At 37.4% G+C, this 18592-nt stretch overlaps 2 protein-coding genes, 3 long non-coding RNA genes and 1 other non-coding gene across 22 annotated transcripts in view; 3 read left to right on the top strand and 3 right to left on the bottom strand.

Annotated features, from left to right (window-relative positions):
- Positions 1-1417: 1417 nt before the first annotated feature.
- On the top strand, positions 1418-4219 carry LOC116924279. Of its 12 annotated transcripts, none has more exons than XR_006647945.1 (12): positions 1420-1801; positions 1914-2058; positions 2144-2293; positions 2354-2420; positions 2508-2611; positions 2677-2771; positions 2833-2988; positions 3051-3200; positions 3265-3642; positions 3703-3866; positions 3932-4003; positions 4060-4219. It is a non-coding gene; the product is annotated as an uncharacterized LOC116924279 (transcript). The 12 variants fall into 12 exon arrangements; XR_006647947.1 differs by having other exon boundaries at positions 3703-3860; XR_006647946.1 differs by having other exon boundaries at positions 3265-3408; positions 3475-3642; positions 3932-4219.
- Positions 4220-5364: 1145 nt separating this feature from the next.
- LOC116925832 lies at positions 5365-8856 on the bottom strand. The gene is made up of 8 exons (XR_006648112.1): positions 8691-8856; positions 8431-8567; positions 7745-8371; positions 7389-7655; positions 6386-7330; positions 6057-6329; positions 5917-5989; positions 5365-5827 (listed from the first exon to the last, which is right to left on the bottom strand). It is a non-coding gene; the product is annotated as an uncharacterized LOC116925832 (long non-coding RNA).
- Positions 8857-9553: 697 nt separating this feature from the next.
- On the top strand, positions 9554-10012 carry LOC116925839. The gene is made up of 2 exons (XR_004395770.2): positions 9554-9692; positions 9772-10012. It is a non-coding gene; the product is annotated as an uncharacterized LOC116925839 (long non-coding RNA).
- An 841-nt stretch (positions 10013-10853) lies between these two features.
- Positions 10854-13130, bottom strand: LOC116924409 (60S ribosomal protein L3-like). The gene is given in 10 exon segments (XM_045175067.1): positions 10854-11104; positions 11274-11435; positions 11649-11775; positions 11944-11998; positions 12000-12097; positions 12310-12533; positions 12703-12840; positions 12907-12932; positions 12976-13042; positions 13118-13130. Coding segments are annotated over 8 exon segments (702 nt in total). The 3' UTR covers positions 10854-11104; positions 11274-11435; positions 11649-11694.
- A 1801-nt stretch (positions 13131-14931) lies between these two features.
- On the bottom strand, positions 14932-17013 carry LOC116925835. 4 transcript variants are annotated; one of them, XR_006648114.1, is made up of 5 exons: positions 16806-17013; positions 16272-16737; positions 16018-16155; positions 15804-15964; positions 14932-15742 (listed from the first exon to the last, which is right to left on the bottom strand). It is a non-coding gene; the product is annotated as an uncharacterized LOC116925835 (long non-coding RNA). The 4 variants fall into 4 exon arrangements; XR_006648113.1 differs by having other exon boundaries at positions 14932-15378; positions 15448-15742; positions 16018-16737; XR_004395759.2 differs by having other exon boundaries at positions 16018-16737.
- Positions 17014-17127: 114 nt separating this feature from the next.
- The window catches only part of LOC116925830 (Kruppel-like factor 2), a 47848-nt gene continuing 46383 nt past the window's right edge, over positions 17128-18592 (top strand). The window contains exons 1-3 of one of the 3 annotated variants that reach the window (XM_045175209.1): positions 17128-17249; positions 17348-17443; positions 17658-17790. The gene's annotated coding sequence lies outside the window, so the exon portion shown is untranslated. Of the gene's footprint in view, positions 17275-17347; positions 17444-17657; positions 17791-18592 lie in introns of all 3 variants that reach the window. The other 2 variants (XM_045175211.1, XM_045175210.1) reach the window with 2 other exon arrangements.

The raw sequence follows: 18592 nt of genomic DNA on the forward strand, positions 1-18592 counted from the left end.
CTAATTAGGAAAGTAAACCGCTTCGCCATTTTACGGGTAGGTCGGTGCGGTTTAGCGGGGCTAAGGAACCCCCCTCATAAAAATACGTCATATTTCAATAATTTATTGCGGGAAAACTATAAGGAAAAAATTAATAAATTTTGCAGAAATGGATAGCTCTTAGTAAGCGCTATCCATTTCTGTAAAATAATTAACATAATTTTCATAAACAAACAAATTTTGGACAAGACGTTGTTTGTAGTTTTTGCGCTCTAGATATATATACTAGATCCAATAGACTTAAGTAACAATATAAATTTTTTTTTAAACTTTTTTGTGTATGAATATTTTTTCGTTATCGTTGGATTTTTGTTTTTAATTTATTAATTTATGCTATTACACTACTTATACCTTTATTAAATCGCTTTTCAATTTATAAAACAGGAATGAATTAAACATCGGTGTGTTTCCATCAGAATTATTGTGAATGAACTCTCATGGGCAACTGGGTTGGTGCGGGCTGGAGAAAAACGGTTTCAACACCCGATTTTGGGACAATCGGGAAAACTATAAGTCCAAAAGTTTTAACAATTATAGGAATGGATATATCTTGATAAGATCTATCCATTTCTGTAAAAATATTGCTCAAAATTTCCTTATTGGAGAAGTAAACCGCTTCGGCATTTTTCAGGTAGGTCGGTGCAGTTTAGCGGGTCTAAGTTAACCCTCATCTCCCAGTAATACGGGAAATTTAAATAATTTTTTTCGGGGAAACTATAGGACCAAAATTAATAAATTTTATATAAATGGAAAGCTCTTGATAAGGGCTATCTATTTCTCTATAATTTATGAAAAAATATTCATACACTAAAAAGTTTCAAAAACAATGAAAATTATTACTTAAGTCTATAGGATCGAGTATATCTCTAGAGCGCAAAAACTACAAAAAAGTTCTTGCCCAAAATTTTTTTGTTTATGAAAATTGTCTTAACTTTTTTACAGAAATGGATAGCTCTTGATAAGAGCTATCCATTTCTGTAAAATTTATTAATTTTGGTCTTATAGTTTTCCCGCAAAAATTATTTAAATATTAAGTATTATTCGGGGGTGGGGATTACCGGATACCCGCTAAACCGCACCGACCTACCGGAAAAATGGCAAATCGGGTTACTCTTCCAATAAGTAGTTTTTAAGCAATATTTTTGCAGAAATGGACAGATCTTATCCAGATATATCCATTCCTATAAGTTTTTTAAGTTTTGGACTTATAGTTTCCCCGATCATTACAAGATCGGGTTTTGGAACCGCCAACCCAAGGCCCATTGGATGACAATTTACACTTATTTAAGAAAACACACCGGTAATTAATTCAATCTATTATATAAAATGAAAAAAACAATTAATGTAAGTAAAAATATTGTATTTGTAAAACTTAATAAAGAACAAACAATAAATGTAAATAATAAAAATACACGAAAGAAACAAACAAATCAAAGCGGCAGCCCCACGGAAAACCACACTGTGTACATCAGGAAAATGTGGGAGCGGAAAGCAGAAAGACATAGAAGGATGTAAGGGTGAAGAGAGCCAATCAGAGGGCCGGGATAGTCCCACTGGGATGTACGGGTGACGGTCTCGACCCTTCGAGACCGTCTCGCGGAGACCAAGTTGGTAATGTCAATGTCATATACGTATCTGTATACGGACCTCCAAATTACCCGGAAGAATCGCTAACTACTCAGTTGGTTTCTCACGTGAATCAAAGGAAGATGGTCGCCATGGTGGTTGTCTGACAGACTCAGCTAAAGGCGAAGCTTGTTAAGTATGCTCTACTGTCATTATGCTCTTTCTAAGTATATTTTCAAATTTACATCACGCATTAAAAGATTACAGCAGCAAATATTTCGCTTTCCTTGGCTTTTTATTTGAAGCAGGAAACAGCTTACTACGTTATGAGAACCCCGATTTCATGGTGACCGGTGCCGAGCTCTATCGGGAACTTCATGAAACGGAGTGACTCACACTAGGAGCCTAGTGTGAGAATTTCTGGGCATATAATAGTTAGCAACTTATCATTTGGTACTGTCTTTTGTATAACTCTCTTTTTCTATAATTTTAAAATGCATAATGAATGTCTCATCGATTAAATTTTAAATCCTAATAGGTTAAACACCTGCGAGCAAGGATCAGCTTCGCTAGTGAGAGACAACAGCAAAGACAACAGCAAGCGCATATTCAAGTTGTAGCACACAATTTGTATGGCTATGATTCTTCCCGAACACCCATGCAGTATGGAATGTTTTACAGGAAAATGGTACACTAACATCCCATTAATATCAATCATCTGCCTTATTTACGTTAATTTTTTCCCTAGGGGATGAATGCAAAAGATGCCAATTGTGAAACACAGACTTGACCAAATGTGTAGGCTGTTTTTGTATGTATGTATACAAAAACCTGAAGCCCTTTGGTCAGGGAAACAGATTTTTAATCTTATTTTTTTACCAACCCTTTGGAATCATATTAAGGTCAATTTAAAAAACGAAAGGGAAAGAATACTTGAAAAAAAAAAAATGTGGAGTAGGATCAACGATGAATTTCATTTAGTTCGGAATTTAAAGGTGCTAGTCGGGTGCGTTGATAAATCTACAATTGTCTCTGGTTCACAAATCTTATATTTTACGTGTTATTGTGTAGGCTTTCTCCATCCAGGCTATCTGAAAACTGCCGCGTAGCTTCTCATTACACGATGAACCGAGGATTCTCCATTGGCATTGGAGATGTTACACCTGGTAATGCTTTTCACGCAGTTTGATTAGTTTTCTCATTTTAATCATCCATCCGTCATATTAGGTCAAACACTACTGAAAGAAAAGCAGATACCTTTGGACAATGGTTACGCCATGTTCAAAAGCGGGTCCCAAGGATCTTACATTAATATATCCCAAATGATTGCCTGCGTCGGCCAGCAAGGATTGAGAAGAAGGTCTGCGAAGTTTCTGAAGAGAAGTATTATAGTGCGAAAACTGAACCGGATACAACAGCATTTTAAATAGTTCTGTCTCAGCTAGATGCCTCAAATAATTGTACTTGTCAAACATAAGAACGGCTGTTGGAGCCCTTTGCACGCAGATCATTGGTGAACTGGGCGTTCCAATGACACTAAAGACTTTTCACTTCGCTGTTTTGGTATCGTTGAACATCATAAAGGGAGTTCCTAGGTATGAAATGAATTTTCTTTTAATTATTTTGAGATTTAAGAGTTCGTTTCCCGGTAACTTTCAGTTTAGGAAATCATTAAAGCTTCATAGGAAATCAGTACACATGTTTTCTTCACCCAGCTCCTAATCGATGACGACCCGGAATTTGCACTACCAGTGAAATGCAGTACCTCAAGGAATAGTTGCCTTGGGTCGTCATAAAGATACCGTACTTTTTCTGAAACAAAAAACCCCTTTCAACTAGCATCCATCTTGATTGTTTGCGAACTGTTAGCCGAGCTGCCATAGAAACCGATTATACAAGGAAACTGCCCAGATATTATTTGCTTGTAGAGGGTTACAATATGCTCGAAGTGATGGCGACATAACGCGTTCAAGGGATGTCAACTGCCTCTGACAATATTCGGAATGTTTTTAGCACCTTGGAAATCGAAGCTGTCAAGTAAACTGATGTTTATCTTCCTTTTTTAATCAGTTGAATAACTACTTTTAAATAATGTAGGACGACGATTGTCATGGAAATTCGTTATACAATGGAAAGTCGTGGCATGTGTGCGATCGGCCGTCGCCTTGTTATCCGATCTGATGAGTTGTCGTGGTAAAATCTTTGAGATCACCGAAAACGGGTTGAATAAAATGAAGAAATCCGTTTTGATGCTGGTATCGGTAAAAGCTTGTAATTGGTTCTTACAAAGTTTACATTTTCAGTTTTCACTGTGATTTTCATTTAGAATTAGTGTGCTCTTCCAGAAGCACCTGCCATAATTTTACAGGAATACGCCAAATAAGGAATTTATCAACATGTAAGCTATATAGACAAACAATTTTATGCTGATCTATGGTTATTTTCTTACTATAGATAAATAATACTAGTGGATCTGAAAAGTGTTCTTGTTGGGACAAAATACCGAAAAAATTTAAAATGGAATTGGAAGCACGAAATCAAATTTCTATTCTTAAGTCGTATTCCCATGTATTACGGTATTAATTATTTAAAAAATTAAAGTGCATATCTAGGCTCCCTTCTTTTCTGTGGCACCGTTTCCCCTTGACTCATAATAATCCCTCATCCCCGCACCTACACGCACCTACTGTACGGTACATATAAATTTAAAAAAACAACATATAACGAGGTTTTGGAGGGATCTGACCAGAAAGGGGATGTGGGGGTCCTCAAAGCCCGATGATATCATTGGAGGGCGATGTCCCTACCTTAAAATCTGAACTAAAGGGTAATTGCTTCTGTAAAAATGTTCCGTTTTTTTGGCTATTCTTCCGCCGGCTTCTCTTAACCACACACTGGGTTATCTCCCCAGTGGTCACTTCAGGCAGTGTCTCCCCCTTCGTTGATTGACGGCAACTTAAAAAAAAAAAATAATTAATAAATTATTTCTTATATCATGATGAAATTTCTTCGCTGTTCCAAGCTAATGAAGGAGTTTTTTTATGTCATTATTAGATCCATCGTAGACATTACTTAGAATCGAACGTCAGACTTCTGGAACCTTGTGCTCGTCTCCTACCATTAGGCTATGATAGAACTTTACAAATAAAGTTCGAGAGTTGGTGGTCTATCGACGTTTGCACGCGAATGAGGATGAGCATATTTTAAAATATTTAGTATATATATTAAACACGCATTTGGCGTAATGGTAAAGCATCAGATTGGAATGCTAGAAGTCTTGAGTTCGATTCCCAACTCAGGTGATAAATAAATTCAAAAACAAATTCAAAAGTATAATAGATTTATAAGTTTTTATTTTCCCTCCATCCACCCACAATTCCACCACTGTTTTGTACATTTCACAATACAATACAACATACAAACAAAAACACAAATACATAAAACTAACCCGTTGGCTGCCAGGCCACATTTAAACTACACTAGCTACATCGCGATCAAATGGATCGCGACCAAGGGGGACTTGAAAAGTCCGGGCTGACACGATGATGGAAGCCGTTATGGGAATACACACCCCAGGCAACCATCAACGCATCGACAAAGGGAGTCCCTACTGGTGTATTGCCTCGACGATCGACGTTGCGCCACACGGCTTACGCAACTGTCCCACCCATGGCATATAGACCATTGGGCAGAACAGTGCTGCCGGACCCTAACAAGCTAAAAAAAAAAGGGGGATCAAAGTGGGTGGCAGCCAACGGGTTAATTAACACTACACATTACAAAATACAACGATACCAGATATTACGAAGAAGAGGTGATGACGGGGCGACCAAGAGGCGAAGACCGGGTGAAGGGTGAGGCGAAAACCGGGCGACGGGTGAGGCGAAGACCGGGCGACGGGTGAGGCGAAGACCGGGCGACGGGTGAGGCGAAGACCGGGCGACGGGTGAGGCAAAGACGGGTAAGACGGGGTGACGGGAGAGGCGAAGACGATGACGGGCGAGGCGAAGACGATGACGGGCGAGGCGAAGACGATGACGGGCGAGGCGAAGACGATGACGGGCGAGGCGAAGACGATGACGGGCGAGGCGAAGACGATGACGGGCGAGGCGAAGACGATGACGGGCGAGGCGCAGACGGGGCAACGATGAAGCGAAGAAGGCAAAACTTATAATATTGATGATCAATTTTGCATGAAATGGAAGAGGAAGATGGCATAGTTCTAGATGGTAAATGTGAAGAAAAAGTGTTACTTATGGGAGAATATAAGATTGTTTATGTAACTATAACAGAGAAGATAATTTGACTTACATCTGTTGTCCAAAGACTGGAAAGACTGTAGGGCTAGCAGTTATAAGCAGAAGAAGTCAAAGACTTGGCAGTTCTATGATGGGATATTGCAATTTGAAAAATAAAAGCTAGACAACTACTAGAAAAAAGAAACTTAATACCGAGGGAAATGGTTTTGAGGTCCATGTCTATGTGTGTTGGCTGGCAAAGTAGAAATTACAAGATGAATGCTGAAATGGTGGTGATTATAGTTGGCATATAGGAATATGGATATAGGAATATGGTGCACTAGTCAGATCAGTACCGACAGAAGATGGTGAGCAGATAGAGAGTAGCAGAATAGCATCATGGTATTCCAACCCATAGGATTTCCATCACTGGAGACATTCCTCCATATTCAGTATTCTTTGCAATTAAAGTTTCATGAGCTAAAGCTTAAAAGCAGAATCATTCCAATTGAATTCTAATAGCAAAAATATAAGTCTTTTACCTCTAAATGAGTAACTTTATAGTATGACGGAATGCAAAAGTCATAAAGTTGCTAACACTTTTTGGGTTTGGCAGCTGGCATAGATGATAACAAGATACCCGAGAAGTAATCCTTTTGATCTGCCATACTTCCATAAAACACATGAAAATAAAAAAACACTGAGCAGTCGGTAGACGGTAGCACACCATTTTTCAAATTTTATGTTGGAATATATATCACAATTAACAAACATTCTAACACGAATCTCACTTATTGTCACACGGAATCACAAAACAAATAAGCAGACGTAGCAGCGCCATCTTTTTTTTTATTTATAACCAAAATGCAAGTTTTTCCTAAGAATTGCAAAACTTGTTTTTTAATGCGTGAACTGTAGTGATAGCGATTTGAAACATGCTGATGTGAACACGTCAAAGCTTAAATTCCCCCGCTTTCCCTTAAAGAATGTGACTAGTACTCGATAGAATATGTTTGGCTGATATTTAAGCACGACTCTTTATATATTTATTCATAATTTAAGATATTTTTATGAAATTAAGTGATTTGGATTCAAAATTTGGCAAGGATGTTGACTGTGGCTCTTTACACGCGTATGCGACTTACATCAAAAGGTATTTTTAGGCTAAACTAATTCTGCATATTGTTATTTATCACTGTACTTATCACTTCTTACCTGCTGTTTCCGAACATATTGCTGCACATTTTCCCCAAACTGAACTCTGTTATTTGCCGTTTGGCGACTAACAGTGAAGATACAGAGTGAGGAGACGAAGTCAATAGACAAGTAGCCTATACCGGAGAATCGATTGGCGGCCGTTTAATATGGTACAAAGCACGAGAAGTAGCACATGTACTTCCTTTTTTTAAAATTAATGCATAATTCTCCGTTCTCTTCAAGAGGACTACCCGTACAAAACTGTACCAGCATACATCGGTTTCATTGTCCTAAATAAACAATAAAGGATTTCATTTAGTAGCATGAGAAACAAACAAGGACGATTACCTAGAATATTTCCAATTCTCCAGACATAAAATACGAAGTCACTTGTAATATTTTCCATTACAGAGATCGTAATGGAACATATTGCGGAACAATATGTTGTCCATTTCGTTTTCAAACGTTGAACAGAAGGACGTCTGACTTTGGTATTTGTTTAAACATCGCTCCATCTGCGGATTGCACAACTAACACCGAAGTGTCGCAAATGCACTCTGTACAACAACGGATTTTATTCGCTATCGCCTGCCTCATCTGCTTCGTCGACGGCTTCTATGTTAACCAAAATATATAAGAATTATCACCGTAAAAAAGTAAAAATTATAAAAAAAATAAAAAAAAAAATCCGTAAAAAACATTACCAAGTGCTACATCTACAATGCCGATGGAGAATCCTTGGTTCATCATATACTGAGAAGCTACACGACAGTTTCACGTAATTTGAAAGTCGAAATCCTATCCATATTCATGCAATAGCACGTAAAATATATTAGTGTGACCCAGATCCGATAGTAGATTTAACAATGCAACCTGCTAACACCTTTAAATCCTTTGCTGATGCACAACTACATTTTTTTTTTTTTTTTTAAACTTTTCTTTCCCCTTCATTCTTAAACTGAACATATTGTAATTCCGAAAATTGGGTCGAAGAATAAGACAAAATCTGTTTCTTTGACCCGGTTTTAGGATTTGACCCTGACCAGGCTGCAGCTTTTTGGATACATGGATGCAGAACATTGTTATGACCATATTAACCAAACCAGCTGTAAGGAGTCTTTGGGTTCCTTAATTTTACTCCATAAAAATTTTTCATCTAATCATAATGAAGAAATGAGCATGCCTTGCCAACTGTTTGCAGCATGGTTATAACAGCCTTGAAAGAACCAACATGAAGAACCTAAAGTTTCTAATCTGTGTAACCAAAATGGCCTACACATTCTGTCAGGCATTTTTCACATCTCACATTTGACATCTATTGCACTCATCCCCTAGAAAAAAACAAATATAAATAAGGCTAATGATTAATATCTCGGGGATGGTTGTGTACCATTGGCCTGTTAAGCATTCCATACTTCTTTGATGTTCAGGAAGAACCTTGGTTGTGCTACAACTTGAATATGGGCTTATTGTATTTTCTGAAGACTCCCAATTCCATAGTTAGTCCTTGCTCGCAGATGTGTTAATCTATAACAAATATTTAAACATTTGAATAATGGGACATACACATTCTAAAATTATAAAAAAAGACAGTATGAATGATAGACATTCTGCCAAGAAAATATCACACTGGGGCCTTTACTCAGTTACCGATATGATTTGGATCCGGTCTCCAAAAATCGTGGTTCTCGTGAAGTAGTACGCTGTTTTCAGCATCAAATAAATAGCTAAGAAAACCCAAAAATTTAGATTTCATCTTTTAATACATGATTTATGTTTGAAAACATGCTTATAAACAGGATAGTGACAGCAGAACATACTTAACAAACTTCGCATTCGGCTTAGTCTGTAAGACAATCACCATGGCGACCATCATTGTTTGATTCAGGCAAAAAGAAAAAAACAAAAAACATGACAGATGCACGCCCAATGGTTGGCGATTCTTCCACCATGTTCTTTCATTTATTGACGACGGCTTTGATATCTTTATCGGGTTTCAGTATAGCCAGAGGTTAAATAAAAGATCGTGGTCTTAAAAGCAAGCGATCTAAATTACCTCCAAAATGCTGCACTTCGTGATTCTTCCAATTAAATGACAAAATTTGGTCAGTATCAGCAACAGGAAACCCCAAAGAACAAAATTCTAACTTTAAAGTGGTTATCACAAAAAAAAACTCTTGCATCAGCAACACATTTTGAAAGTAATTAATAAAACTGGATTCTTTAAGATAAGATTAACCACAAGAAACATTATGCTGCAAAACTGTAGTAACTTTTAACTTGCCCATCCCTCAAACACAATTTGGTAAGCTTATCACAGACTACATTCATAGTCTGTGCACTTAAATTGGAAGTTGCATTCAATTACTATACCAAAATCAACATGGAAGAGTTGCTACCAACTTCAAAGAAATCACACAAAACACTGCCAATTTTCTAGATGTGTTTGATCAAACTTTACAGTTTATATTGTACTATGACATCATGGTATATAAGGACTGATACTCAGTCCTTATATATGTCATACATGTATGACATCATCACATTAAGCTTTAGTTGAACCCCTGATGTAAGTAGACGCCCAAAAGAAAAATGATTAACCAGTGGAATCTAACATGAGGAGATATTTTGTTGGAAACAGGATTCATTGCAGTAAGTTCCCCTATTCTAGTCTATGATATCAACAATAACTATTTTTTATTATTTTATCTTTTACCATAATACTTCGCAGGAAGTCATTAAGAGGTAGAAATCCAGTAGTTTGAGTCATCTCCAGAATGCTATTTCATCATCCAGCGCTTCACACTGAATGAATTTTATCCACATTTGCTGTAGATCAAATTTCATTTTTCATCTCAAATGGCTGGATGCAATGAGATACAACCATAGACTACTTTGATACAGCTAAAAAACCATACGATCCACGAGTTGTAGATGTGATACAACTTGTAAATATATGCATACATACCTCACATCACACTATGTTAATTTAGCAATTTGCCAGGCATGAAACTGAATTCGGCTAGAAGGTGGTAAAACGTGCATGGTAGGCTGGTTCTTATGGATGGTATTCAGCTGTTGCAACGCCACCTGCTGTGCAACAGTTATCAGCGCCTCTTGGGGAGATAGATGTAATTTTGTCTAATGTCATCTGTCTGTACTATCACGAAGCATTAGTTATTTTTATACAGTTCCTTTAATAAAGATTTCACAACGAGCAAATAAAACAATTCATAAATGACTGACATGCGTTTGCCATTATGTTTACATAGTTCGAATCTCTTCAACCCTAAATTTTTTGCGCTTGCTTTAACCAGTCATTTGTTAGATGATTTAAGTACTGTAAAAAAGCCACACGCCATATCACTTTTTGAAATCCAGATTTTATTGGCTTCCAAAAGCCAGAGTACTTAAACCATGAAGTACACCAGCAGTAACGCCTGCAAAACAACTTGAGCTCAGCATGTCAACCTCCGTAGATGGCATGGCGGGTTGTCGGTCTAGAATTTGGAGGAAGGGAACAGCAGGAAGCCGACCAATTTTGAACTTCGTCACCGAACAAAAACATAGCAGACGAAATTCAAATGACTACCTTTATTCTCAAAATGAAAAGTAAAAATAAAATCTAAGACTACCACAGCGATAGCATAGCCTCGCACCCTCGGACTGAGCTGCACCACGCGGAGATCTGATACACTACAATGCGAAACTCGGTCAATCGGACGGAGGCTTGCGAAAAGAGACGTGAGGTGTACAGGAGTACTTAGAAAATTTAATTTATGACTGACAGTATCTAAGAATAAGTACTCGGAATTGCAAACAACGTTCATTATATATTCAACAATCCTATATATACACACATATCACTTTGAACGATTATGCCTTAACACATCCAGAGTTGCAGTAGTAACCGCCACCGGAGTCTTCGATTTCCTAGTTTGTCCCATAAATTGTGCTTTATCAGCTGGCGTCTAAAATCCTCCATGCCCAAACTTCGAAGATCTATCGATGAACTTCAACCCAATCTTTTCAAGAGCGGCAAATTTCGTTCTCGTGACAAAAGCCTGTACAATTGAAGAGAGGTTACAAGCGTTCTCAAGAGTTCTTATCAATAAAGTACAAGATGTTTCAGTCCTATCATTAAATTTCACATAACAATCATACAATAATTAGGCTCTTAGATTTATCATCACGAAAAACTAGAAAAAGAAAAAAGAATTTCAAGTCATTCACCTTGCGAAGTATGATCACATTTCTTTAGCCTCTTATAACACTCCTTTACCATAACGAAGCCATTGACTTCGCCATAGCAGAGAAACCGTCCACAGGAGTGATGAACTTGTCCGTCAGGTAGACGGTAGACAGGTACTCGGTAGACGCATTGTTCTTAATAACCTTAATTCAAAGACAAAGACAAAGATAAAGTTTTGTTCACCAGAAATGGAACAGGATTGTATCTAACCAAGGTGACCAACGAATGTAAATAAAAACTAAGGCTGGGCATAAATGATAAGACCACTTAATATACGAGATCCTCTAGCACCCAAATACTAGACAGACATAAGATGGGTGACTCTGAGGCTCGAAAATGATACGGATCCTACATACCTTGCCCTTCCACGTATGAATTCTTTCCAATGCGGTAAATCTTTTCTCACTTGTGAGCGGCGATAGTATCCCTAAACTGGAGCTCGATCTTTTCGAGAGCAACACGTTCCGCACTCGTGACCAAGACCTGTACAAATGAAGACAGGTTACGAACGTCCTTAAGAATTGTCACCAATAAAATACAAGACGTCTCAGTCCTATCATTAAATTTCACATATTTATCATACAATAATTAGGCTCTTAGATTTATCATCATGAAAAACTAGAAGAAATATCAGCATTTCAAGACACTTGCCTTGCGAAGTTTAATCACACGTTTCTTTAGCCCCATACAGCGCCCCTTTATCATAAAAGTCATTATTGACTTCGCCATAGTGGGGGAAACCGCCCATAGGAGCGATGGACTTGTCCGTCAGGTCGTACTCGGGTGACGCATTGTTCTTGATAACCTTAATTCAAAGAAAGACAAAGTTAACGGTTTGTCCACCAGAAATGGAATAAGATTGTATCTAACCAAGGTGACCAACAAATGTAACTAGAAACTAAGGTTGGGCATAAACGGTTAGACCACTTAATTTACGAGATCCTCTAGCACCCAAATACTAGACAGACATAAGATGGGTGACTCTGAGACTCGAAAATAATATGGAATTTCACATACATTGCCCTTTCGCGTATGAATTCCCTTTCCAATGCGGTAAATCTTGTTCATTTCTGTGCAGTGATGGTACTCCTTCTGACCGACACGGGCAACAGTATATTGGACACGAGACGGATGCCAGGCGCCAATACAAGCAACCTCCCGGAGACCCTTATGAGTTTTGCGAGGAAGCTTGCGAGGAAGCTTGCGAGGAAGCTTACGAGTATGCCAACGTGATGTAACACCTGTAAGATTTGTCAACTTTAGGAATCGAACATTCACTATCTTCCCGAAAAGAGTCAACGTGGCGATCAAAAGGAAGGCAACATTGATTTCAACATGGTACTCTGACAGCTTTCTAAGCGTTATTCATCATTTCGAAGAAAGGTATAAGGAAAAAATTTCGATAATTACCCTTAAATCCTTTTCCTTTAGTAATACCAATAACGTCTATCATCTCATCTTGAGCGAAGCTGGATGTAATTGGAACAGCTTTTTCCAAGTACTCACGCGCCCAATCCACTTTGCCGTATTGTTCCTCTTCCTTTTCATCTAAAACAGAAAAAGTCAGACGTGTTATTCTAGTCGTCCACAGACCTGACATCGCAGACAGCCAACCTGGGTGTGCGCAATGACGCGAATCACTTTACAATATCTCTTCATGGCCCTCAATACTTTCCCAATGACCTTCCTCCCCAAATCACCTTGCTATTTCCTTGCTCCTTTAGAAAAAGCCTCCTTCGTAGACTTGTACCTTCAAGACACAAAATTAATGAAAAACCAAATGGGAACAAGCTTCATCAGTTTAAACAGAGAGGAGACTAGAAACCAATTAGATTCATAACTCATAGACAGCAATCCAAAGGAGCTTGAGAATTAATGAGCATTTTAAACAAGATAATGGTCTTAAGATAGGTCATCAGTTCGCCCTAGTTCAAGCAAAGTCTGTCTTCAGGCATTTAGCTCAGAAACCATATTAAATCATCACTTGACCATCTTAAATCTGATAGAAACTTTAAGTACCAATTTTTGTAGAAAACCACAGCAGTCATATCCAATGTGCTCTGCCCAGACTGCTTTCAAAGCACAGAGACCTTGAGGTGTAGCAACATAACCAACTATGTCCACAATGACCATGGGAGGAGTTTGAAATGAATAAGTTGAAATGAATAGTTTCTTGGAAATATCACAAGGGAATGACTTTACACCGTCAAGCATGGAGCGACAACGCTTTTTAGGGTAGAAACCAATAAATCCATGGCGAGGAATGCTTAACTTACGGTGGAACTACAAAAAAATAACCATATCGTCATGAAATTGACAACGAATGATAGCATGTTCATTTAGAAAGCCATGTAGGTGCTTTCAATTTCAATAAACCCATCAAGGAGCAACACGTTTATCTGTAAAATCTAAACGTCTTTCAACTACCGATTAACAAATATAGTGTTAGCTAAATTCTCATCAAAATTAAAAAGATAACTGCAAATGACAACACTAAAATCAACAATTAAAATTAATGCGAAGAAATTTTCACTCACCATGACTGGACCAAGATGAAGATCGTAAATGATAAAATCGTTGTAAAATGGCTCCTACGACGGCTGCTACTGAGCAGTGTTGCCACTTCTGAAATCACTTTTCTCCGATAAAGAACTTTCAGCAGAGTAATAGAATACTACAATTACTACTCTGCTTTCAGAGCAGAGTCATAGAACCCTGGTTGGTTCAGGCTGAGACGAATCCCTATACCGCGTTTCGTTGGTCTGAATGTCTAAAATTTCGACAGTTTTGGGGCGGAGCAAAGTGGTGGAAACTAGAATCAGAGTCATCTATCGAGAGAAACTGAATTATTCAACGGCCATTTCAGTGTTTCTATTCGAGCTTCAATTTTTCTGGTATCGTCTGCTCTGTTCGTTTCCTTTATCACTGTTGTGATTGGCTGTTGAAGTTTTCAAACGTATTTCCTGATTGGTGCACTTATCACACACCCGCTAGAGGCTCTGACTGCTATTTCCGAAATTAGGCACAACGACAGACGATTCCCCCCATGTCGTGAACCAACCAGGGTTCTATGACTCTGAAGTCTGAAGCAGAGTAATAGAATACTAAAATTTCAAATTCATTGCAATAAAATTAAACTTCAGTGTTCCTAAATAAATAAAAAACAAAAATATATTTCCTATAAACCAGGAATGCGAGAGCCAATCAGAGCAAAAAAGTGGACTACGACTGCGCCATCTGGCGCTTGCTACTGTTACTGCATCGAAAACCTAAATACAAGGTTAAGCAACAACACGGTTTCCGTGTATTTTTAAATTAAGAGTATTTTAGAGTCCCTAACTTTTAGTTAGATAATTCCAGCAAGTGTAAAAAATCGCCGTTTTGAGAAAGATTTGTGTCCACGTAGTAATATTCTCATCATTACACCTCACCATTACTGCGAAATTTCCAACGGTATTGAGATGATTTAAAGAATTCGTCTAGAGATCTATCGATGTGAGGTAGAAGTCTATTTTATGTCATGTTATTATTGCTATGAGTAGAAGTTTATAAATTATAAATTTTATTTCTAAGAGAAAAAGTTCATCCTTTTTAGGGTTTTTGCCTAAATGATTGATTTTACAACTACAAGTAGAAAACTGTTCATCAACGTGATGATATATTTTTTTTAATACACTACTTTTTTTTCATTTTCAACAACTCAATTACCATATTACTGCCAAAATAGCATAAATTTTCATTTCAAAAGCTTGAATTCCTTGCCTCTTTATATCTTGTGTGAACGCCAGATGGCGCAATTCCCATGTTCTGTTTGGCTCTCGCTGGATAACGCCTCGCCGCCATATGAGGTATTCAAGATTTACAGGGCCTTAACTGTTAATATGACCGTTACTTACTTACTTTGTAGTCTGTTCTCTGTGGTGTAAATGTGTTGCTGATGGAACAACCATGATTTTAGTTTATGTACATAAATATTTATGTTTTCAGCGGCAAACCCTTTTCCAAACTTCGTGAACGGAGTGAGGGCCAGTAGGTATGATTTTCCAGGCAGAATATCTAGCAACTCATCATATGGTACTATCTCTTCTAGAATTTCAAAATACATCCTTTATTTCTCGTGAATAAAAATTTTAAATCCTCCTATTATATATTCACATCTGCAAGGAAGGATCATCTTCAAGATTAAGAACCCTCAGCAAGTACAAAGAGCTCATATTAAAGGCCAATTTCAAGGCAGTAATAATTGCTGCATGCTCATCTATTCTACTCAGTGATGTGATACAAAATTTATTATGTAAGATTAAGGAACATAAATATTTCTTACAGCTGATGAGGTTAATATGGTCATGAAGCTTCAACCTTTACATATCCAGAAAACTGCGGCTGTTGGGCCAGTGAAAAGGTTGTTTGTCTAATTTGTCCACCCACTCTTTGAAAGGAGAAAGATTACCTGAAAGAAGAAGTTTTGCATTAACAGTGGATTTCTTTTGGTAATACCAATAGGATTTCACCATCCAAGCTATGTGGCAAGTCAACCAGACAGCTTCTCATTACTAGGTGAAATGAGGATCCTCCATCGGCATCAGACTTGTTACACCTGGTATGCTTTTTCGCTTACTTTGTTTAGTTTTCTCATTTTAATCATGTATCCATCGTATTAGGCATAACACTGCTGGAAGAAACACTTTGGACAATGGTTACATTGAGTATGATGAATTCACTCACCTTCTCACCGTAGGTCAGTTGCACAATGGATTTGTTTCTGAACAGTTTTATTCTGAACTGACGCCCACAGAATTTCTTTTTGGGCAGATGTGATGTTTGGTAGCGACTGCCGTAAAGACTGCCAGTATTACCTTTACACTGATGTGATCAAGACAATTATTCTAATACATTTTTGTATGGTACATGCCATGGCTAATTGTTATGTCCTTGAAAGATCTTTGCTTTCAATATGATTTGACTGTAAGAAATCTTACTGTTGAGATGATTCAGTTTGGTTCTAGATGCAACGGTTTGGACACAACCTACATTGAAGTCATAGATTGATCTATAGATTTTCAAAGAGTTCTTGATCACATAGAAGTAGCCTTCCATTATGCTGATGCAGATCCATTAGATTACATTGAATTATATCAAGCTCTTAAAATTGATCCCTTTCAATCATGTGAGATTGATTTTGAACATGACTTAGGTAATCCACTGCCCTTATTCATTAATCAGTAAATTATTTTCAATGCTATTATTTGTCATTCACATAATTTTTTTGGGAAGATCAAATTAAACGAATCTAAATTGTACGGGGGCGTATGAAGATGGAAAATTGGTTCACTGTCTGCAGTAGAAAACACTTAGACCTCATTACCGTTTAAAAGCGGTTTACTATTGGTCATCTAGTGGAGTTCTGAAAATTTTCTGTAGGAAAATATGGCGCTAAAATTGAACCTGGTATAAGAGCATTTCTCTATAGTCCTGTCAGACTCAAGAGACCTAAAGTAATTTAATTGTAATACCTAGAATTATTAGCCGGGAACTTGTATGACGTTAAAGAGTGCTCACTTCGCTGGTATAGTGACGATGGACATCAAACAGGGTATTTTCTAGTAATACGCAATGCGTATTACGCATTTTGATTTCACTGGCAAGGACGATCTCGTGCCACATGTTCTTAAAACGTCTTGTCTCGTGCTGCGTCTTTTTTGGTACGCCTCGGTGTTGCCAAATGGGTTTGACGCCATTTTTTTTTTATTAATCAAAAAATTTTGCGAGGGAAAAATCTTCCAAAATTGTTATTCTGGCAACGCCGGTATGTTAATCAAGTTAAAACATCGAATTGTCTTGCTAGAGAGTTTTTTCGCGCTCATTCAGTAATTACTATTGTGTCACAGTGGACGGTCGTAATGGCTTTGTGTTGGGCACGCGTTTTGCAGCAGATGGATGCAGTAGTTGCCATCCATGTATGTGTGCTTTTTTGCAATTTTGGTATTGCATTCTTCGATTTCTTTGTAATTGGTCTGTGTATTGTTAAAATTTCATATCTGCTGCTTTTATTTAGATACTGAACTCATCAGGGACAGCTAGCAACACGTGAATTAGGCTCTCTACACTCATAGAATCGTAAAAGTAATGTGCTGCCAGAACTGCAAACTAGGTAGGACTACATATTTACCACCGTTATTTTGTAATTTTGATTGTCGTTTGTCCTATTTGTAGTTTTTTGAGAAATCTGAGTTTCTTGAAAAATTTCAGCATTTTTTTTTCTATGCATGTACGTGTGCTTTTTGCAATTATGGTATAGCATTCTTCGATTTCTTTTTAATTGGTCTGCGTTCTGTTAAAATTTCATATCTGCTGCTTTTATTTAGATACTGAGCTCATCAGGGATAGTTGAGCAACACGTGAGTCAGGCTCTCTACACGTGGTCAGGCCATTTTCAACATTTCCTGTTACTCTTCACTAGAATCGTCAAAACAACGTTCTGCCAGAACTTCAAACCAGGTAGGAACATACATTTACTACCGTTATTTTTGTAAACGTGATCGTCGTTTTCCCTGTTTAGAGGTTTTTGAAAATTTGTAAGGTTCTTGAAAAATACCGAACGTTTTGTTTCTCTCTTGCTATTGCAAGCTTTTTATACCAACCGGTAGGTTTCGCTACCGTTGCATCTCGCGCCCAAAATCTTTTGTCTCACCTACATTTTTGTCGTTGCGAACACTTTTTTATTTTTTATCATTGGAATGTTGTTTCGTTCCAATCCGACGGTGTTTCTTTCTTATTTTTTGGGGGAATTCATTCGATTGGTTCCCAAAATTTATTTTTGTTAAACAATCTCTTGCATTTTGAAATTATCTTGACATTCATTCAGTTTCTTTTGCGTTCAGCTTGCTTAACCAGATGCAAAAGAACTGAACTAATTTACCACGGGTGTTGATTGTTGTACATGGGATTTGTTGTTGTTGACTTGAAAATTCAAAGTATGTTCGCTCAGCCGCACGAGGTTTAATGGGTAATTCAAAGCTAATTATTCAATATCCTTTAAGTCTTTTTTTTTTAACTTCATTGATTTCTTTTTTGATTGTTGTGCCATTTTAATACTACAAATTAATACCAGCTCTTTTCCCACGATTAGAATAATGAAATTATTTGCTTTTGACATACTTTTTGTTTGAAATTAAATAAAAAAGTCTTGTTATTACAATCGCGCTCTTAAAATTCTTTGAAATAATAAAATATAAGAAATAAGACAAGTTTTAATCGATTAAGTTGCGACCTTGAAACATTTTAAATCACATTTTCTTTT

This window comes from Daphnia magna, linkage group LG6, assembly GCF_020631705.1.
Source record: "Daphnia magna isolate NIES linkage group LG6, ASM2063170v1.1, whole genome shotgun sequence".
Lineage (NCBI taxonomy): Eukaryota > Metazoa > Arthropoda > Branchiopoda > Diplostraca > Daphniidae > Daphnia > Daphnia magna.